Here is a 23,184-nt window from a genome sequence, read left to right as displayed (position 1 = left end):
ATTGAAATAATAGTAAATATTAATAACATTGTCATAAAAAGTAAATGCATGTTATTTTAGGGCAAGGATCTCCACTGTGGTACCCACAAGACCAGGCTAAGGTGGCCATTGAGCTATTTTCACCCTCTGAAAATAAATTGAGCAACCTCTTCAATAAATTGTACAGGGTGGAAATGTCTTTTGTACTGAAAATCAGCTGGGGAGGATGGTAAAAGACCCTTGATTCACAGTGCCCTTTGCTCGCTCTCCAGCCAATTTTGGGGGGCTTTCCTTTCCTGTATTTAAGCCAATGGGCCCATTCATCCATTAACTGAAATAGGGAGGTCAAATAAGTTTTTGTTGCTGAAAAATGGCTAGGGAGAGAAAAGTCCACACACTTCCAAGCACTCCTGGGCCAACAAAATCCTTGGTGGTGGAGTGACGTTCACCCCATCTCCAGCTGATTTTCAGCACAGATACTAGGGAAGTTACTCTATTTATTTTCACAGGGATAGGGAGATATGTGTGTTTGTGTGTTGGTGGGGGAAGAAATCAGGAGGAGGGAGAGAAGTCAGAAAAAGAAGGGAAAAGAGGCCGCAAGATGGGAAGAGTTGCCAGAGAGAGAAGCCAGATCCAGAAATGACTGGAAATTTTTCTTGCTAGAACTGGGCATGTTGGCAGAACTGGCATAAAGAACCTCTAGCAACCCATCCCAGTCCTGAAAGAAGTTTTTGGGGCTTCCTAGAGGAAGCAATAAATTCCTATTTTGCAAGTGATGGGTGCTGCTTGCAGAATGGACTTGGTGGTGGGCCTTTCCCATGGAAGAGCCCATTTGAATGTCAGAGAGAGAGAGACAGAGAAGAAAAGCCAGGGTGAGTAGTACTTAGACAGGGTGGACAATTAAGCATATAAACACATATAAAGGGGGCACTCAGATAATTCTTCTGGTTGATCCCCATCCCCTCACTACAGCATCCAATTTGTGGTGGTCCCCAGTGCAATTTTTCAAAATGCCAATCATGTCAAGGGTGGGAAACCCGTTTCATAGTGTCAGTGGCATGGCCTGATCTTATCTTGCACTCCATCTTTATGTTACACAAGATGAAAAGATGATGTTTTCTCTATCATGCGCATGCATTTTGCAGAAGGTAGTCATTGGCTACTTACGGGATGCCAATTTCAAAAAGATTGTTCTGAATCAGCTGTTTTCCCAACATAATAATGCTCAGCTGTATACACAATTCCATTAGGCAACCACCAGGAGCACACTAAATTAGAGAAGAAAATTAGGAGCTACATTATACCTTGAATGTTCAAAGTGCTTTCTAGAACAGAAATAAGCAATCACAAAATACACTGCAGTTACCTCTTCCATTCGAAATGAATGAAAAATGTAGACGTAATCTCCTGGGCGTCCAACAAATCTAGGAAAATTTTGAAACAATAATTAGAGATGTGTCTTGCCTTCTGTATAGGTACATGCTTTCATGGCCTTAAAGGAACATTCTCATGTATCTAAACTCTACTTGCATACACATCTTACAGTTTAAAAGCTAAAGCCATGTTTTATATTTCTTTAAGCAAAGACACTATCCAATGTGGCTGCTCATAACCCTCTGAGCTCAGAGGATTAGAGGCCCCTGTGAAAGGCAGGAGGAGTATGGAGGAGAGGATTGGCTCTGTAGTTTCCTTGTCTTCCAAATCATGGTCCCATCATCTAAGTTGTATCCCACTCATGAGGAAGAGAAGCTGAGGTACTACCAGGATTCCTTGCAATCCAGAGGCTTTCCATTCCTTCCCTCTTCATCATCTACAAGGACCACTGCAACATCCACCTGAAGTTGCATTTATAAATTTGGAGCCACAGCTGGAGAAAAAGAACCAGGCCAGCTGTGACAGACGAGAAAGGGCACTTGGAATACAGAGTCCCAGCTCAGATCTTGGAGTGCTTTCCCAAGGTTAGGTCTGGGACTTTGAATTTTCCAATGGTCATCTAGACAGTGTCTAACCATCATGGGAGTGCACCCAAACTAATCTGAGGAGAGAGAGCAGCTGCAATCACCATATAATATTGAATGTCTGGTGCTGCCATACAGAAAGTGCTGCTGCATGTCTGTGCTATAGGATCTTAGTGGAATTAGTGGCGCAGGTTTTCCTGAAATTTTGAATTGATTTTTTTTTCTGGAAAAAAATATTCTAGGCAAATAAGGCCAATTTGCTAAGCTAATTTGTGTTGGAAACATTGCAGTTCATATCAGAACATTTTCTGATGTAAACTGAAACATCTCTCATGCTTATTTTCTGATCTAGAGAATGATCTAATTTAGATAGATTGCACTTTTAAATAACAAAGCTAAAAAGGACATTATGATCCTTTTTTTGTTCCAATGGACCACAGATATTTGACCTGAAAAGTCTGGGGAAAAAATTAAAGCACATTTTGTGCAACCTAAATGTTTATGTTATGTAAACACTTATGCCAATTTCTATATATGTGATTTTTTAAAAAAAATCATATTGATGCAAACTACAAAATAATGTTTATTTCAGTATATAGATGTTCCCCTTACCAGGGAACCCATTTCAATGGTAAGTCAGTTGTATGCCATTATGAAGGAAATTGTTTAGCTAAGATATTAAATTATGGGATATATTGTGTAAATACTCTGCTAACATCACAGTTTAAAGCAGGTATTCCTAAGGGTTATGGGTTATAGGCTCCATCTTATTCAACAAAATCAGTAGTACTGGGTTTTGTGTCTGCTACATACCACAACATCTATTTAAGAAGCAATTGCTGAATGCAGCTAATTGCTGGTGGTATGATACAACTAATGCTTCTCTTAAATATATGTTTTGGCAACGTCAGGAATTGCTTCCTTTTGGAAGGAGGTTATTACACAAATCAATTTTGTTTTGAAACAGTTTTCACAATTGTTGTTGTTGTTGTTAGACACGAAGTCATGTCCGACCCATCGTGACCCCATGGACAACATTCCTCCAGGCCTTCCTGTCCTCCACCATCTCCCGGAGTCCACCCAAGCTCACACCAACTGCTTCAGTGACTCCATCTAGCCACCTCATCCTCTGCCGTCCCCTTCTTCTTTTGCCATCTATTGTTCCCAGCATTAGACTCTTCTCCAGGGAGTCCTTCCTTCTCATTAGGTGGCCAAAGTATTTGAGTTTCATCTTCAGTATCTGGGCTTCTAAAGAGCAGTCAGGGTTGATCTCTAGGACTGACCAGTTTGATCGCCTTGCGGTCCAAGGGACTCACAGGAGTCTTCTCCAGCACCACAATTCAAAGACCTCAATCCTTTGGCGTTCAGCCTTCCTTATGGTCCAGCTTTCACAGCCATACAATGCAACTGGGGAAACCATAGCCTTGACTATACGCACTTTTGTTGGCAGGGTGATCTCTCTGCTTTTTAGTATGCTGTCTAGATTTGCCATAGTTTTCCTCCCCAGGAGCGTCTTTTAATTTCTTGGCTGCAGTCCCTGTGTGCGGTGATCTTGGAGCCCAGGAAAATAAAATCTGTCACTACCTCCATTTCTTCCCCATCTATTTGCCAGGAAGTGAGAGGACTGGATGCCATGATCTTAGTTTTCTTAATGTTGAACTTTTGCGCTCTCCTCCTTCACCCGCATCAAGAGGCTCTTTAGTTCCTCTTCACTTTCTGCCATGAGAGTGGTATCATCTGCATATCTGAGGTTGTTGATATTTCTCCCAGCAATCTTAATTCCAACTGGTGATTCATCTAGCCTCACCTTTCTCATGATGTGCTCTGCATATAAGTTAAATAGGCAGGGCGACAGTATACAGCCTTGTCGAACTCCTTTCTCAATTTTGTTTTCACAATTACTAATGTGCATATTCTTTTAAATTATTTACCTCCTTTGTGAAAATCAACAAAGGGAGGGATCAGTGGATTCTCTGAGCCTTTTCGATAGGAAATGAGTGATACTACAAAACTGGAATGATAAATGCTCCTATAATACATTGGAATTAGGCCTTAAAATGTTTTTTACACTTACTAGGAGGTATATATATACCACCTTCAAATGGATACTTATTTGGATATTTAATCTGTCTTTGTTGAAACCTCTATATAATTGCTAGAAAGTTGTGGGTTTTATTTATATCTATATTATATATGTATGAACTTAGTATGTATCTCTATTTTTAATTTCTTTTTAATGCAATAAAAAGAAATTGCATTGAGCACCACACTGAAGACTCTATTGAGGACTCACTGCAAGTGCCTGGGGGTACCACTCTGGGAACTGTGTTATAAGTGATGGTTGACCATGGAGAGCCACAATACCTGAACAAAGACTCAGAGTCAGTATAAAATAGGAGCTAAGCATTGAAATTCAGTTGTTATGTAACTTACCGGCCCTTGAAGAAAGCAACGTAGAAAATGGGAGTGTAGGCATTGACAAATTTCAAAAGGAAGGCCTTGAAGATAAGACGTTCTTCAAAACTCTTGTCTGTTTTTGGAACCTCTGATATAAATAACATTATTGTAAATGTGCTTGAAAGATTAATTCAAATTGCTGTACATTTTAGAGTCTTCCAATTTTAAGTGTTTGGAAGACTTGGACTGATCTGTATAGTTCCAATTAAAAGTAGGGCAAATATATTTGGAGATGAAAATGGGAGAAAACTCTTCCCACAAAAATCACAGGAAAAATATGCAAAAGGAGTAACCAATAAATGTAAACAAAATCAATATACCAATTAAGCTGGAGAATTCTAATGACATGTAGTATGTCTGTCTTTGTTTCTTGATGTTTTTCATATGCCTGTTCTATTTAAATCAGCAAGTCAAATCATAGTGTAATTTTAATGAATTATCACAGCCTCACTAATGTAGTGATAGTGGACTTCTATGTAATCGCTGTACTAAACACCATGCAGTCTCTGAGGCAGCTGTTTATATATATCTAGAGACTAAATTGTACACTTGAGATGGTAAGATAACATTGGCTGGAAAAGAGTAAGACTCTAACCATATTGTGCAAAACATTCAGAAGTCTGTTCTTGGATTATGTAAGCTGCTTTTTTGGTCATGATGCTTTCAATGGCAGTCTCAGCGGCAGTGTAACACAGAGCCAGTGTGGCAGAGTGGTTACGAGGGCAGGACCAGGACTCAGGAGATCTGGGTTCTAGTCCTCACTCAGCCATGGAACTAACTGGGTAACTTTGGGCCAGTCACAGACCCTCAGCCCGACTACCTCACAGGGTTGCTGTGGTGAGGATAAGATTGAGAGAAGGAGGAGAATTATATGTGCCAGCTTAAGTTCCTTGAAAGGAAAAAAGGCAGGATATAAATATTGAAATGAAAGTAAATTTTGGTCCTTCTGCTCTGCAAAATCAAATTTTGGCGCTTTAGGTCTGCATGCTGCACCCTTTAATGTAGTAAACGGACTGATGCTTTGTGTGTCTTGGACATGAATGACCTTGCATGCATAGTGGGGAACAAGAAGGCCTCTAGCTCCCAGCAGACGCCTACAATGACATTATTGGACTGCATACACCGGACAAGTCAATCTGGCCATATTGGTAGATAAGTAATTCAAATAAATTCTGTGTGTGCATGCACAGACGCACACACTACATGATACTACAAGAAGCTCATGAAGAGCACTGTCTAGACAACTCTGTTTTCAGTTCTTGATTTATAGTCCCCATGAAGTAACATCTACAAATGAAGATGAATTATGTTTCTCCACTTTTGAGAAAGCTTTAGTTCTCCGAACTGAAGAGTCCCCTGATTAGTCTAGTTTAATTATACATGGGAAATTTACTTAAAGTTATTTTTTGGAAAAATGTTCATGTAATAATGCTAAGTGATCTTTTTCTATCATTGGCCAGAGGTCCATTGCTATGTAGCTTTGCTTACATAGCCAGACCTGAATTGTTATGCTCTTTGGACAGGTCGTTTAATAGAATTCCACTCTCTAGTGAAGTTACATGTGGATTTGTACCTACCAATCTGGGTCAGCCATCTGGCTATGCATCCATACACTTCATCCAAGATTATTATCACCACCAGATTAATAATCACTGCCGTTGCAGTGACAGTTACTCTAACATTAGATCGGCCACCTGGAGAGGAACTGATGGCTAAAGCTGCTGCAGTAGAGATTCGGTATATAATAACCCCAAAAACAATAGCAAATGTCAGTCCAATCTGAAAAGAAAAAAAGATCATACTCCATCACAAAAAATTCAGTTGTCAATCATTTTTAAAAGCTGGATCTAGATTTTAAGACCATACATTCCACAAAATATGGCAGCACAATGATTCAGTCGCTATCAAACTCCCAATTTTTACAATATACTAGTGAATAAATTGCAGTGGTCACATACAGTCCTCAGATGTAGGTACAAGTTCATGCATTTTTCTTCCTTATGTATGCATTTGATTTACACCCCCCTTTCCACCAATGAAATGGTACTCAAGGCACCTAGCTACAACAGGTACTAAAAGCAAAAACTACAATGAAGTGAAAATAGATCTAAAACGAGTGTATTAAGCATGTAATTAAAATACAGTGATCAAATAATTAAAACGGGACCCACCCAATAGACCAGTTTATTTGTCAAAGGCTGAAAAACACAGCTTCCCTCATAAAAGAGTTCCAAAGACTGGAGCAGCCACTGAGAAAGCCCTGCAATGTCTTTACCATGCAGGCTGTGAGGGCAAAGGGACCAAGAGGAGGGCTTCCTCTGGGCAGGCTTGTATGGGGGAATGCAGTAAGTTGGTCTCAAGTTGTCTAGGGCTTTATAAGACACAACCAGCATTTTGAATTAAGCCCAGAAACAAACCATAGACCAGTGAAGCTGTTGTAACAAGGAAGCCATGTGTTCTCTGTAACATACACACATATTTATAAAGAATTACCTCCTGCGAGCCCAATGGTATCCCCTGTAATGACAAACTACTTGCATACCCTCATACAACTCACATAGGCTAGAACACTCCTCTTTTTAAAAAATGCTGCTCCTAATTTATATCATTATTTACGCATTTTCTGTATTGTGGTCCTAAAATGATGTGCCTAAATCAGTACTGAAACTCCTAACAGCACTGCAACTATCATGTTGTAAGCCGCCCCGAGGTTTCGGCAAGGGGCGGCATAGAAATGCTATAATAATAATAATAATAATAATAATAATAATAATAATAATAATAATAATAATAATATAGAGGAATTTTGGATTGCTAAGGAAAGATAATGAAACAAAGGCACACAGTTAGGCGGCATGATCAGCTATTAAATGTAAAAGACTTCAAGCATCTGTTGAGCCACTGAATGCATTCAGCAACTAGTTTAAAGTTCCGTGAAGTTTCATAGATTTTGGGATTGGGGAGGCTTTGCTTTAACGCTTCCAAAACATTATTTTCGCAAAACGAAGTGAAGAGTTCAGATGACACCGTCCTGAGGCAGGCAAGTTGAGGAGGGAAAAACAGCATCTGGACACACGGCAGTCCTTTGGATTCCTAAAGGAGCAAAACCCCCACAAAACTGAAGGAGCACTTTACTGGTCACTAGGACCAACATAAATTGGTGCATTAATGGAAATAAACTAAACTAGTAACAAATGTTCCAGTTCCTGAACCACTTAAAGTATAACCAAAAACAAGTAGGAGAGCTCATGGGAAAGAACTTTAATATCTTATGAAGCTTTTCTCACAGTTGGAAAAAATCTGGCAGTATCATTGACGTTTCATATTTATTACTTAATACTTACCATGAAAATAATGCTCACAAAATTTGTGAAGTAGGCTGGAAAACGATCTTTCCAAGTCAGTTTTTCTTTTTCAGTCTAGGCATGAAATAAAATACAGCAGCAATTCAACTTAATATAGCACTATGTAGAAGCTAAACATTTTCATTTGTGCTTGTCACCCAGACTTTGATGTGTAGTAAAGCAATCAGATGCATAACTTGGTAGTAGTGCAAAGACACAAGATCTGAAGTAAACATTTAAAAAAGATATAAACATCAGAACAGTGTAGGGTCAATTCAGCGAATTTCATTGAATCATCGCTGAATAGAGGAAGTCAGTAAATCACTATATTTCCAAATAGAGCTAATCCGTGCATCAGTTTGCAGGGGCTCTACAACTACCTCCAACACTGCAGGAACAGGCTGCGTTGCACAAAGGGGTTTCCTATCTCCTCCCCCTTGCTGCAGCTCCTTGCAGCCTGCTCCAGGCGGTCCTCCAGCCCTCCAGAGCGGAGTTTCAGAGAGTCTGAGGGTCTGCAGAAGGGGAGGGGAATGTGCTTTGCTCATGGATGCTGTTCCACTGGCAGACAGGCAATAAAGGATGCAATTCTTGGAAGCCAAGTATCTTTCCAAAAGCAGACATTTAGGGGGCTGTGAAAACAAATGGTTTACAGTATCCTAATGTGGAGTGTGCTAATTATGCACTTTGTCTTCCTCATCCCGAGAGAGAAGAAACACAGATGCTTTCCTGGATATAGTAAAACTTAGGAATCTGATTGTCTGGCCAGCATCATAAGTATCAGTACCCGCTCCTGACCCTCCAGGACTCTTAAAGGTATAGGCAGCATCTCTGGACTCAGATACAGTAGCAGTAATATCTGATCATATCTGTTCATTTATTCTCATGGGCCACTGAATGATCACCAATTTTGTCAATATAACACCCTCGAGATTATTTTATTTGTAAAGTCTGAAGACAGGGAATGATCTGCTAATAATATAGTGACATGACATGTATGAGGCCACTGTAAGAACAACAAGCATTTAATGTTCCATGCGTATCACATGCATGTTGTCTGGCAGGAAAAATAAGAGCAGGCACGTGCACCATTGCAAAAGGGGCACACCATTCAGTATGTAAAGGGGAACCATGCAGTGCCATGCCAAAGAGAGGCCAAAACCAGACTCAAAGGAGAGGAAGGGAAGGGAGGGGAAACGACTGGCATGTGCATATTCAAAAACAGAGCAAAAGAACAAAACAAAAAAATCATGTTGTGTTTTCTATAGTTATTCATAGTTCAGAAAGTGTCCACAAATTTGAATGAAATGTACCAATTTCACCCCGGCCATGACTCTCTTAACTCTTTGCCGCCATTTGTTGGCTGCCTCTTCTGGCAATTGCTGGCCCTTCTGATGGCATTTAAAGGAAACAGAAAAGGATCATGCAGTATGGTTGTTACAAAGCATTGACTCATATAGGTAAAGAAAGCAATACCCTCTGTAGAATCTGGACACACTACAGCTTAAAAATAAATAGAAGCTGTTTGTTACTTGTTATGGGCCAATGCTATGTCTTCATATATGAAGTAAATTACTATAAGGGAGAAAATATAAAGTGGATCATAAGAAAATGACCAGTATTATCTAGCAAAGCAACAACAAAACCATTACAGAGCAAGGGGTTATAAAAAAAATAGGATTCATACCAGTCTAAATTTTCACAATATGCAAAAGGATTGGATGTTTATAATGGAAGGAAGTAAGCAGCAAACTCTCATAAGATCCTATAATGGGATGACTAGAGCTTTTAAACTCTACCCTATGGGCTAGTGGGAAGGTTTGTTAATGTAATAATAATAATAATAATAATAATAATAATAATAATAAACTAATGTATCTGTGATCTGGAATCAGTGGTGAGCAGTGGGGTGGGCATGTTTACAGAGGAAGCTGATTAGTCAGTATGGATTATTCATATCATATTTCTTATTCTTTCATTTCTATACTGCACAATAGCTGAAGAAATCCAGATTAATCAGTCTGGAAGATCAGCCCTTTACTCTTAGCTCCATGATATCCTTTTGGAGATGGGCTCAGCACAACTGTTCACAGCATGCCAAACACGCTACAGATTTATTTGAAGGTATTAATGGCACTGGCAGTTTTTTTCAGGTCCTTTCTAATTAGGATCTACCATCAAATCCACTTTTTCATCACTACAGCACACTGAGTTGATGTTTCCATTCAGCTGTTCAACACAACCTCCACTTCTCTTTGCTTAGTCATGCCAGTTAAGCTCCCATAATGACATACGTGGTTACAGGGCTTCTTGCCCTGATTCGTGTCATTGTGCACTTGTTTGCAGTGTCTCTCGTTTGCCATTTTCCTCTTTTAGCGAGACCCCTCCAGGTCTGCTTGGATTTTCACTATCCTAAATAATTTGGTGTGATTTACATCAATGTCTCTTCCCTCCCACTCTCTGGTTTCTAATAAACCAAGTGCAGTATCCAGTTCTGACTTTATATTTCTTATTCTGTGGCTCCAGCAGGACCCAGCAGTAGCACAACTGGGGATTAGTAATACAAGCCTAAAATTTAGTGCAAATGCTATTTTTTAGACAGGAGCTCTCTTCTGTGAATTCTGCTGACTTGCCCCATTCCAGGATCGTGCATTTCCACTAATTTCTGGTTGCTTTAAGAACTGCTAGCACCCTGTACAGGCTGTATAGGATATTGAACCATTTACTTACTGACTAAGAAGTTTCCTATCATCCCATTATGTTCTAACTATATGAAGAAAAATATTTGAGGGATATTGTCAAAACCTTCTTCAACATCAAGGTATATAAAATCTAGGATTGTTTCTATTCATATGCTTGCTTTCATTCTCAAAGGCCTCCAATCGGTTAATAAGGGAAGACATCCCTTTGCAGAGGCCATCCTGATTCTTCCTATGTTTTCTTGGAAGTAGATGCCATGGATTGCTCTCTCATGTCTCCAGGATATTCCGTTCATCTAAGTGTTATTGAAGTGAATGGGTCTTGTGCTGGCAAAAATGGTGGTGGAGCAAAGCTTGGCTGATACAGGTTTCTCTCATTTCACAAATTCAGCAACAATTCATACTTAGTGCTGTATCTCTGCTGTCATTCTGCACTTTTGGGAACCTTGGAGCATTTGCAAACCCCTTTAGGACAAGGAGGGAAAAAATCACATCACTTTTCTAGAAGATCAGGGTTGCTCCAAAAGCTTGTACTTTCAGTGTGGGGTTTGATTTCAAAGGAGTCTGGAAATATTTGGGCAGGTGAAGTACCTGATTGTGAGAGGTACTTCGCTGCTACATAAAATGCAGGACTTGAGCATTAGGTAAGCCATTCCATAACCCATTTCTGGAACATAGATGAACCAGCATGCTTGTTCTCTGATTCTGCAGTGAACAGAACACACACGCTTCTCTACTAGTGTATCTAAATCCTAAGTCTGACAAGTGGACAATATCCATCAATTTTAACATCTTACTATCAAAATACTAAGTGCATAAATGCAGCTGACTCAGTGAAAGCAGAAAAACTTTTATGGTAAGGTAATTAATGCCAAACCTGCTCCCAAAACACTTCATTTTCGCCCATTTGTGAAACTTGTAATAAGCTTGATATGGTGGTAGAAAAGATGCATGGTCATGAATACTGGCACCACAGGCTGCATCACTGGTGTGGCTTGATAGGATAGACGATGGTGCTAGCACTAAAGATGCATGACAAGTTTGATCGGGAGATAAAAAAATCTCGTAGATTTTTGCAATCCCTCTGCCCCCAGATTCTTCTTTTGTTAGCCCTTTACTGGCTTTGGCTTGCAGTTATGTGAGTTATGCCAGCTCACAGACTTCCATCTGTAAGATGGGGCATGTCTAAGATGGGTGCACTTTTTAAAAAATACTAAGAAATGTGCGGATCATATATTTGTGTACATTGTGTATATTTGTGTAAATTGGAAGCCAGGAAATATGCAGTCCTAGTTTAAATTGTGCAAATTGTGTTAGAAATTATGCAGATGGGTGAAAATTATGCAGATGGATGAAAATAATGTATTTGTGTGTATTTCCTTATTGTTTAAAAAGAAAAATGCAAATAGTGACCTGTCTTAGAGATGGAAGTCCATGGAAAAAGACTTGAGTCAACCCACTTTAGATCATTGGATCTAAGCAGGCAGGTCTGTTGAGCTCAGACTTGCTGCATCAGCCCATTCCTAACACCACAGTGCAATACAGTAAGATGCCCATGTTGCATTATGGATGTTTCCCTGCTGATGCAGTGATTCAAAGGATTAAACCTCAGGTATCATAAACTGATAATTTTTTGATTCTTGAGTACAGCCACATTCAGAACATCCATCTAACAAAAACAAATTAAATGAAATTAGCACCTCAGGCAGTTCTTAACCTAAAAAATGAAGCAAGAGAAGCTTTCTGTAAATTGCCAGGCATCTGTGACTGGTCTAAGTTTTCTGAACCCAGCATACATAGTCAGTAAAATCAGGGTTAACTACTGATTTATACTGTTTGGTTTATAAAAAAAATCTAAACATTGCTTAAGACTTTGAAGTAAAAGAAATGATATGCCTGATCTCAGAGTTCGGTTAGATTATCTCTGGGAGTTTATACCAGAAGTCAGTCAACCTGCATTTCTGGAAACACTTTATTCTTGGGAAACTGAATGAGAGGGGTTACTTGTTGATTTTGGACAAGCTAAACTTTGAAATCTCATCTTATAGAAGCTCCAGACAAATTGGCAGCAGTTCACAGCTTCCTTATTTTCTCTTTCTTTGACCAAGACGAGAATCCTTAGTGTCCTTATCAGAGGGTAAGACCCACTGGATACAAGTGGACACAAGTTAACACATCCAATTAATATATACACAAGATTTCAGGCATTCCATAGATACCCACTCACTTTATTTATTAGCATAGTTCAGACTGCAACATTCCTACAAGAAGAACTTCTTTAAAACAAACTAGCAAGAAACCTGTGTATGGATCAACAGTAAGCTATGCCTAGATTTCACATGAAGTTTCTCACAGAATCTGTGACATCCATGTAGTCATGTTTGTAACAGCACATTGAAGAATTAATGCATTCTCTAAGTTGTGCAAACAAAACAGAATGTCCTCTGCTGGGCAGAATGACCTTCCAAACAAACAAAAACCCCCATTTATGCTGCCATCAGAACTGCAGCCAACTAATGGGTCTGATGGATCACTTTAGGGAGCATGTCTGAATGCAGATGAAAGCCAGAACACAGCACATAATTTGCTTATAGAAGTCAATGTCACAAGATATTTTTACATCTAGTCAGTCCAAGGGACTGCTTCGTGGAGGAATTCCCTAGTTATGTGTTGCATGAGAAACTAACCAGTCAACAGGGGCCCCTTTGACTATAAAGTGCCCACAGAGGAGGCTGCACACAGCATCTCTACATGTAATGAGCCACAGTTCCTCTGGGCAATGATGTTGGATGGGTCACATGGACAGGTTCTTCACTCTTACCCTTCCACATTTTGGGATGCATGATCAATTCCACTTTTAAAAGAGAGAAGTCCCACTAGTTTTACAGACTCCCACAAATGGATCTGCTTTGAATAAACAACCAGGTTTCTGCTTAACTCTTTTGAAGCCGATCATTTCACAGCTGCTAATTTACATTATTAGATAAATTAAATCTAAAATTCTAGGCACTTTCTTGGGAATAAACCCCCTTGAATTCTTTTGCAACTTATGAGAATATACATAGAATAAGGCTGCACATGTTTCAAAAATCACTGGAAACTTAAAACAGCTCATATGCCCACTAAATTTCAGATGAACCCACATTTTCATTACCCCAAAGACTGCTTTGACTGTGAGTTCATTCTCTTCCTGTCCTCTCTCTTCTCTCTTATTCCTGCTCACTCTATCTTGACCTTTTCTTTCTTTGTACATGGTTAAAGAATGTTAATGAGGTGGGATAGAGCTGGTTGTTATTGCATTATGAATATTATAAATGGGAAAGTCCTTGACTATGAATGTTAACTGTATATTGTTGGCTTACCTCTTTATTTCTATATTCTTTCCTTAGTGATTTTTCTAATACTTTGGCTTCATACTCAGCCCTTGGATGATCCTGTAAATAAGTCATATATGCAAGTAAGCAATGCAACCCATTGTCTACTATTTCAAATGTACAGGGGCCAATCTAAGTCAATGTCCTGCTGTAATTTAATCTTAAATTCTTCTTCTTGGCATTAATTCCCGTTGCATTAATGCCAGCATTAACTACTGGTATTCTAGTAAATCTACGGGCCTAAATCTGTGCTGGCACAACTGATGGAGAGTAACTACTGCTTTGCTGCAAGTTGGTCCTGCCTCCAATGTGGCACTGCATCGCACCTCCCTGCTAGGGATAGGAAAGAACAAATCAAATCAGGCACAATCTACAAAGCTCTTCAGGTTATAGAATGTGCTTGATCTGAAAATTTCAGATATGTTTTCAGTGAAAATATTTCAGTCTAGGCACTTCATAGAGCAATATTATCTGATATTACAGAATATACAGCAAGTATTTCAGGAGGTAGGGTGGCAATAGGATTAACTTTCCAGATCGTGGATATCTTAAAATGAGCCTCCTATAAATTAAGCTGATCTATTTTGTCAAAGAATTACACTTCAGATTAGCCAAACACATTGGAAAAACATTTGGAAAACAGTCAGCAATTGAAGGAATGAGACAGCCAAAAGATTCAGAAAATACCTTCAAAAATATATTGAAGATGAGAATGAATATGAAAAAGTCCCATCACAGGGTGTGTGTGTGTAGAAGAAGGAAGAATGACAGCAGTGTAAGCTCTAAAGGAAATCAGATACTAGGAAAAAGAATGAGGTGAGATCAAAAGGCATCTTTCACCACTGGATAGATAAAAAGGTAGAGAAATTACAAAAAAATAGTAATTCCAAACCTTGACTGCCTCCTTCAGGAAACCATAAAAAACACAAAAAACATAAAAATTAAAATTACATCACTGTTGCAAAATCACACATTGGATACAGTTGTTATTCATTTGACTGTAGATGAAGGGATTAGAAGATACATAGAAGTATCTTTGGGGAGATGGCTGTCTTTTGTATTTATATTGAAGGATGTACGGATAGCATGGTAGACATCTTACTGCAGCAAGATCAGAATAGTATGGATGAGTTTAAGTAGTATGATGGTCAACAGCCTAGGTGATGTCAAGTAATTAACTACATGGTGTGTGATCCTCTCTTATATAAATCTTACTGAAATAAATAACTACTTGAAAGAACAATTGTGTGGCAGTACTCCAGCATATCATCTCATTTCAATAGGACTTGCCCCCAGAAGCATTCCTGGGGATTTTATCTTGCAGTATTAAGCTCTTTCCAGTTTGCAGTAGGATCTTAATTCATGTTCAAGTGCCTTGCTCATAGGACTCAACTAACAGGATTGGAGCATGTTATATGAAAAATAAAATACATTCTATTAACAGCAGTTATCTCAGGTCACAGGCTGCTATCACAGTAGAGAGAACTGAACATAACCCTGAAAGATATTTGCCACTAGAAGGATACAGTTAATCCTTCCTCCTTTCATGTAAGCTAACAACAAGGTACCAAAAATAAAAGAACAGTTGTCTTATGGTATCCATAAAAACATTCTGCTATTGTTATTCAGTAGGTTAGGTCTCAGTCCTAAATATGTAGTTTATATTAGCACAGGGCCATGTGAGCAGACAACAGGATCAGGGCCTTAGAAGAATTAGGTACCACTGAAGGACTTTTGAGATAACAGACCAAAAACATTAGGCATGCAAAGGTCTATGAATCAGTTTGTTAGATCAATCAATTAAGAAACTTTTATGATGAAAATGATATTCTGGATTAATTACTTAGCAAATAATCATAACGATAATAGCAACCCCAACAAAAGCAGTAAGAACAATAGAGTATATTTCTATACTGCCCAATAGTTGGAGCTGTGCTGAAACAAACTGCGGATGGCTAACACCATCTAAAAGAGGAGAAACTTCCCTTCTCTCACACAAAGGAGTGAGCACCTAAGATGATGGCTGGTACAACATACATATGCCTGATCTAAAAACAAGGGTTTTAAAATTTGTTTCAGAGCTCGTTTTTATTCCTATACAAATGAGTGTGATGTAATTGAAAAACTAAAACCTATACAATTAATCAATACGGATTTCATATTTACTGTACTATTCTATATTATACTAGCTGGTAGGCTGCTAATACATAGCTGCCCACAAGATTTGGATGAATATCCTTGCTGCTAGGGATTGTCTGCTCACCAGTGTTTTAAAAACATGATGGGTAAGTATTATAATACTGGAGACGTCGTGCACAAAGACTACAATTAAATTTAGAAGGAAACCCAAAGGTACAACAGATTCACAATCCTGGAACAATTGCTGCAGAGGACAAAGCAGCCCAAGGGAAATGATTTAGTAACGTCTTCCTACCCACCCTTCTTCTCCATGGACCACTTGAATTGTTTCATTTTGAAGTGTTCTGTATAATACACAGTGTGGCCCTAATACTGAATCTGAGCAAAAGCCACCAACTGTATCTTCCAAAAATAAATTTGGAGGAAATTGTGGCAGCTGAGAAAAGTGAGAAGCTCTTAGGTTCCTACGCCTTTCCTAACTGTAACAGGCAATGATTGAAGCATCTAAACAAAAACTACAAGATATCCTGTGTAAATGCACTGAACTCTCTCTTAAATCTGATATAACCCCTTGGTTTTACACTATTTATAAAAAATTGGCTGTAACACTGTAACAGTTCCTCACTAACCGAAGAAAATCCTAATATGCAAGCCGATATATTATTTTATAAATAAGTTAAACTGAAGAAGCTACCTGATGTCCTGAGAACTGTACATTTCAAAATGAATAGTGAAAACAAACCTTTTTATTTTAAAAAAGAAAGATACTTGTATACATACTTTCAAAATGATCTCTCTGTCTTTCTCTCTCTCTCTCTCCTTCCCTCCTTCCTTTTTTGTATTTTTAAGTACACCAGCACTAATTTTGTACATAATTTAGTGGGTTGCATTATTTCCCTTTTTGTTCAACATGCTAGATATAACATACATTTAAGAAATTTGACTTTGCACAGAAAGTACAATTTGACGGCTTGTAAACTCTGCATTCATGGGTGTATTATCCTTAAAACTGAGTGAATTGCACAGTTCTTACATGATTTCTCCATCCCTTTTAATGAGTGGATTCTCTTAATATATTTTTTACATTAAGGAAATCATTTGTGAACTATGCATGCTTTAATGCCTACACTACTAGGTGTGACCTTTGTTTTGTAACTGACATTATGCTTCCATGGTAACATGACATGCTACTAACACACCCTTCCCAAACTTAGAAATAGTGTATGTGCAGGATTTTCCTTTCCAGTGGGTGAACAGCTGGAAATGAACCATCATTTAACACACATAACAACCATTCAGTAGCATATGATAAAATTAACTTACTTCCTCTTCTTCAAACCCAGTGAGATCCCATCTGTAGTTCAGACGCATCTGTTTTCTCTTCCAGTGTTCCATGAATGTAGCAGCTGGATAATAATCAAACAAACAAACAAAAAACTTAGAAGAGAAGGCTAATTTCATCACTTCTTTTATTGTTTTTAAATAAGCTTAGTTGACATACCGCATTTCCTTCCACCTTGTCCAAAAATAAATCTGAAACATCCTTAGTGAACCCAAAATGTAATACAACCTACTGTCTACAACAGTGCTGATTTTAAAGATGTGTTAAATATTAGTAATTGGTTTGAAAAAGGCAAGTTGCTACTGAATATAAACTTGGGCTAGGCATCAAACTTCTTTCCTACCTCAGCATTCTATTAATAATATCAATAATTCATCCCATTTCAGGGAACAATTGGATAATTCTGATGTAAAATGCTGTATTTACTACTTTCAGAAAGGATATAAATAGCGGATGACCTGACAGGTTGTCCTATGGAATTATTTTTAATGTGAAAAACACTCTGGAGGAGAGTCACCTCAAATATGGATAATGATTATCCATCCATCCATCCATCCATCCATCCATCCATCCATCCATCTGCAATGTAGTATTCAAACTGTGAGGTAGTGATGATGTTTGAAAAGCAAACACTTCTGTATGAAAGAAAAGTTTGGATCCATTTCTGGTTCCACATAAGGCCTGGATATAGGGCCAGCTCAGGACCAGGATACTCAGAACTGGGACAAGACCTCCTGTCATCTGAAGTGGGAAATATTTTGCTGCCACTGGGGGAGTGGGGAGCATGCTGCCACTACCAAGAGGAGTCTGAGTTGGCTTGGTAGCTGCCAGGAGTGGCCATCTCTTCAGTAAGTCACCCTGAGGGGTCCTTTTCTGAGTGAGCTTTGGTGGGGAGGTTCTCTGGGGCAGCACAGGGAATCTGCAGGGTCACCTTCCTGCCGATGCTTCATTCTGAAAAAGAACCTCTCAGAGTGTGACATCTGGGCTGGTCATGCTCAGTGGCAAGCTGTGCCTAGGTGCTCTCTTGCTGCAGCCTTTGCTACAGCTGGGAGGGGCCATCTGCTCATGCCTTACTCAGAGTGCGGCACAGACACTGGAGAGCCACGATGGCTACTTACTCCTGCAGCCTTAGAGCAGCAAGAAAGCAGGGAGCAGGGCTTTCCAGAACACCGGTTCTATGACAGTCATTGAAAGGAACAGGTCATCAGCAGAAGCATTGGGACTCCTGGCTGTGGAATCTGAATTTACTGCCTGGGGCAGGAGATTCACCCTGCCTCATGGGAGGGCCAGACCTTAGGATATTGAAGAGATTGCCTGATTCAATACTGCCCTGCTTGGTTGCTGGGCTCATCAAAAGATACACTCATGGTGGCAGCCAAGATTTCAGAAGTCCAGAATAGGGCCTTTAGTATCATAGCACCACTTTATGAAACTCCCTACCATTAGCAAATTAGGCAAGGGCCAACCTTTCTGCGCTTTTGACACTTACTAGAAACATACCATTTCCAACATGGAGGCAATGTTACTCTTTGTAAGAAGACTTGTTTTGTATATTACTTAGAAATGTCCTTAATATAAGCAACTCATACATTTTGTGAAATAGATAAAATGTAACACAGATGCAAATCCATTGCTCTCTCCCATGCCAGTCTTCCATATTATAAGCAATGCCCCTTGAACCCCTCCTATTTATTGCTGCAAAGGAATTGACAAAGAAACCCAGCTTACCACTGACCAGCCTTGGAAGTAGCCACAAAAGACTTCAAGGGTTTTTGAGCATTTGTAAAGAATGATCACAAAAGACTTTCAGGTGAACAGAGACGTTCCACCCATCCTAAGGAATCTGCCCAACAAACAAATGGTCAGACAGAAATTGTGATAATATGGTTGGACAGATAATATGGTTGGACAGATATTAATACAGATGTGAAATATCTGTATTAATTTCCTTCCCTAATATGTGATACTACTACTTGGGAGTTTTGCAGATTTGCATAATCTCACCCAAGCACTTTGGTTTAACTGGACAGATGACAAGAAAATAGGTTTGAACTGGTAACTGGAATGGTACCCAAAGAGAAGCTAGAATTTCATTTTCATTAGGGAATCTGCTGTAAAAGCAAAGCACAATGCCATCACTTAAGATGCCATAAATACAGTTTGTGTACATCATTCACTCTGCCACTAAGGTTGTGGGAGGCTGTAGGGGCACAGATGTAAATACTGGGAACAAACCAGCACTACAAAGTAAATAAGTAATTGTGAAAGAAGCAAGTGTGCTGAGAAAGCCAAACCCCATGAGAATAGTTCTGAAGTGACTACTAACAGATGTGATCAACAAACTGTACTGTGGTTTTCAGTAAACCCCTGGAGACGGGGAAAATGGGAGGAACTAGACAAGGTCGTCATGTATCTTAATTATGTAGCAACTGTGGAAATTTGCCAGCTGTTTTTAACATTAATCATTTGTATACATGTTTTATTCAGTTCTGTCATGCTGTTCCATATCTTCCGTCTATAAATCTGAAATGCTCCTTATAAACTGACATCATAATTATATATAATATAATAATACTGAAAACACTTCTTTTGGCTTTTTGTAGCTTGCGATAGTACTTTTGGTGCTCTACAGACTTGCTGAATGTAGGCTGTGTATACAGACTGAGAAGTATGGAAAATGTTATTTGTCATTTGTTACCAAGAGTCATTTCCATCCCATCAAGTCACAAAGTTAAAATTGTGGCATTGCATTTATATCCTACCTTTTCCTCTCCCAAGGAACTTACATGGTCCTACTCTATCTTATCCTCACAACAACACCCTTGTGAGGCAGGTTAGGCTGAGATTGTGTGGCTGGCCCAAAGTCACCCAGCGGCCAAGTGGTCTCCAGGGTCCTCAGTCCAACAATCCACTCCACACTGGCATACTGGCTTTGAAGGATATTTATCATCACCGAGAAGGTAAACCTGCTGGACACCAGAGCAGATTCCCCTGAAGGGAATACAGGAAGCTGCCTGATACTGAACCTTGCTCAAATCCAGCCCAGTAGTGTGAACACTGACCGGCAGCAGCTCTCCAAGTATTCAAGCAAGATCCTTTCCTGCTGTACCTGGAGATGTGAGGGAATGAACTTGGAGCCTTCTCCATGAAAAGTCTATGCTCTACTCCTGTGCTTTGGGCAGGGGTACCCCTGACATACATAGCAAACGTTTTTTGTTGAAAAACTCCCTCCCCTGGAGACCAATGATTGTGTTTGCTAGTAGCTCTTAGAGCTGGCAGGAAGGGGAGTAGCTTAGCCACAGAGCATGTACTTTGCATGTACAGTGTCTCAAGTTTAATGCCTGGTATCTTCAGAGAAAGGGGACAGTTAGAAGTGATGATGTGGAAGACGTCTGCCTTGATACCCCGGGGTGCCATGCCCATCGGCATCAAAAATACTGGGCTAGGTGAACCTGTAGACCCTGTATAAGGCATCAGGAATACTGGTTTTGATGCCTAGCACATTCATGATGTTGTGACCTAATATTGTAAAAAGGGTTCCTGGTCACAGAGAGGAGATAAACAGATATTTATTTAAATAAATGGAAAAATAATGTGTATTTAAATAAAATGAGGGGAAGAACCGCTTTCAGTTTCCAGAACTTTTTGTTCTCACCCTGCATTCACCAGTATGCTGAGCACCTAAACTGGCAATCAGAGGAGACAGAACTGGATTGGATGTACCAAACAGATCAACCTAGTATGCAACAACAACAGCTGCACAGGTGGGAAAGCCTGCAGTGTCTGACCAACCATTACAAGCCAAGGAGACTCTACTGGGACAAAGGAAAGAACGCACATGAGCCATTTGTGTGGAAGAAGGGAAAAAGGAAGACAACCAATGGAGTTACAAATGTATATTTTAAAAATCTCCCCCATGTTACCTAGTGGTTGAATATATATTTCCATGTCATTTGCACTGCTTAATAGTATAATCTTAAGCATATTTAGGATTGTAAACATGCTGAATAAAATGAATTAAATAGCTAAACTAAATGTTTATTCAGAAATAAATCTGACTAATCTCAGTGGGGCTTAATTCCTCTTAAGCATGCTATGGTTTGCAAATCACCCACACTGCTACCCAAATCTGCTCCAGAGCTTTGCCCAAGCCCTTCAAAGAAGATCTGAGAGGCATGTAGGGGCACAGATGGGAAGGAGAACATGATCCTTCAGTGATGTCTATTCCACTAGTGAAAGGGTATCATTAGATCCAATCTCTGAAGTGCAGTCTTATATATGTCAATCTGGAAGTTTCTAAACCAGGGGTCCTCAAACTTTTTAAACAAGGGGCCAGTTCCCTGTCCCTCAGACTGTTGAGGGGCTGGACTTGAAAAAGAATTGAACAAATTCCTATGCACTAAATAGTCCTATGCACTAATTCCTGCACTGCACACTAAAAATTAATTATAATTAAAATAATTTTAAAAAATAATTAAAATGAATTAAAATAAAATAATAATAAAATATGTTTGCTCCGCTCGCTTGGGCTGCAGCAGAAGCCTATGAAGAGGTGGAGAAGAGCATGTCCATATTCAAGGGACATAGCTACAATGTCCGCAATTGGGCTTGTGTGTGGGGGTGGGGGAGACAGACATGATCGTGCTTGTGGGGGGAGATGGATGTGATCACACTCGTGCAGGGAAAACAGACGTGGTCACAGTCATGCTCGTGCAGGGAAGGCTGAGGGGGAAATTACACAAATTTTATATTGGTGAACTTTCACATTTGCGTACTTATGCAAGGCCATAAAAAGTTGCTAACACACGTGGGATTCTCTCCTGCATCTGCCCCTTTGGCTTTTTAGTAGCACAGGGCAGAAGACAGTGACAATGGATGAAGAATGGCAGAAGCATTAGCAAGATTATGAAGAGCAGCAGGAGATTTTGCTGCTTTCTCTAGGCAGCTCTGCAGCCTTTCCCCAAAACCTGTGATGATGCATAGAGACATCATCACAAGCCACCGTGAACAACCCATCAAGCCATGGCTTCCCAGAGTGCTTTTCCATGAAAAATAAGCAACCCTGCAGAAATTGTGCTTTGGATATCATGGTGGGTTTGGATAACAGGGCAAGGTGGATTGTCATGTTGCGTGAACCAGGTGAACCAGGTCACAGACAGGAAGATAAGTGGGGAGGAGTTATATTTATAGACATTTTGGGCTTCCACTTCTAGCATGTCTTTCCACTGGCCATGCTGGCAATGGTTCTGGGAGTTGAAGGCCTAAACATCTGAAGATCTACCTCCTGTCCATCCCTGGACTAGGAAATAACTGATTCAATGGGTGGAATATGTCATATACTTGTGTTGCTGAAGACTAGACTACAGGAGTTGAAAATGTATAGTGAAAAGGGGTGGGGGTGGTTGAAAGACAGAGAATAGATATTTGATTGTCTGGATGAGGAGATGATACTATTTAAAGACATGACATTCTGCTTTGGCTTATATATCACATTTCTCAATGCATGTAATGTGACAAGGCACTCTACGTGATAACAAACAATCTGTCTCAGCAGCACAGGTTGTTTTGCTCAGATTAATCTTCCTTCCATCTTGGCTTCCCTGCTGCTGACTGCACTATAAAATTAAATCTAAACTCAATCACTTTGCTTTTCAATCTGCCATTACTACACATACACACACCTCCCAGTACCAGTCCCCTCATATTAAGAAAAATAGAAAAGTGATGATTTAGTGAAAAGAAAGGAAGGAAAGCCATGTTCTGAGCTCTCACTGAAACTAGTTCAACTGGAATTTTGGTAGAAAAACAATACAGCTGGAAATTTGAACTGCATTTCTCTTATCAAATGGCATAGTATGGTATCAGCAATGCAAATACATTCTATGCGACAGGGAA

At 39.5% G+C, this 23,184-nt stretch overlaps 1 protein-coding gene across 1 annotated transcript in view; it reads right to left on the bottom strand.

Moving 5' to 3' along the window:
* The window catches only part of ANO1 (anoctamin 1), a 155,601-nt gene that overhangs the window by 22,399 nt on the left and 110,018 nt on the right, over positions 1 to 23,184 (bottom strand). The window contains exons 15-23 of the mRNA XM_044436660.1: positions 17,271 to 17,353; positions 14,701 to 14,712; positions 13,797 to 13,868; positions 9,049 to 9,126; positions 7,739 to 7,813; positions 5,972 to 6,173; positions 4,371 to 4,482; positions 1,346 to 1,403; positions 1,147 to 1,247 (exon numbers count right to left, since the gene is read on the bottom strand). Coding sequence (XP_044292595.1) covers positions 1,147 to 1,247; positions 1,346 to 1,403; positions 4,371 to 4,482; positions 5,972 to 6,173; positions 7,739 to 7,813; positions 9,049 to 9,126; positions 13,797 to 13,868; positions 14,701 to 14,712; positions 17,271 to 17,353 — 793 coding nt within the window. The remainder of the gene's footprint in view (positions 1 to 1,146; positions 1,248 to 1,345; positions 1,404 to 4,370; positions 4,483 to 5,971; positions 6,174 to 7,738; positions 7,814 to 9,048; positions 9,127 to 13,796; positions 13,869 to 14,700; positions 14,713 to 17,270; positions 17,354 to 23,184) is intronic.

The sequence above is a fragment of the Varanus komodoensis genome, unplaced genomic scaffold (genome assembly GCF_004798865.1).
Source record: "Varanus komodoensis strain SLA01 unplaced genomic scaffold, ASM479886v1 scaffold3, whole genome shotgun sequence".
Taxonomy (NCBI): Eukaryota; Metazoa; Chordata; class Lepidosauria; order Squamata; family Varanidae; genus Varanus; species Varanus komodoensis.
The sequence above is the reverse complement of the archived record's forward strand: the minus strand, read 5'-3'. Positions and strand labels throughout refer to the sequence as shown.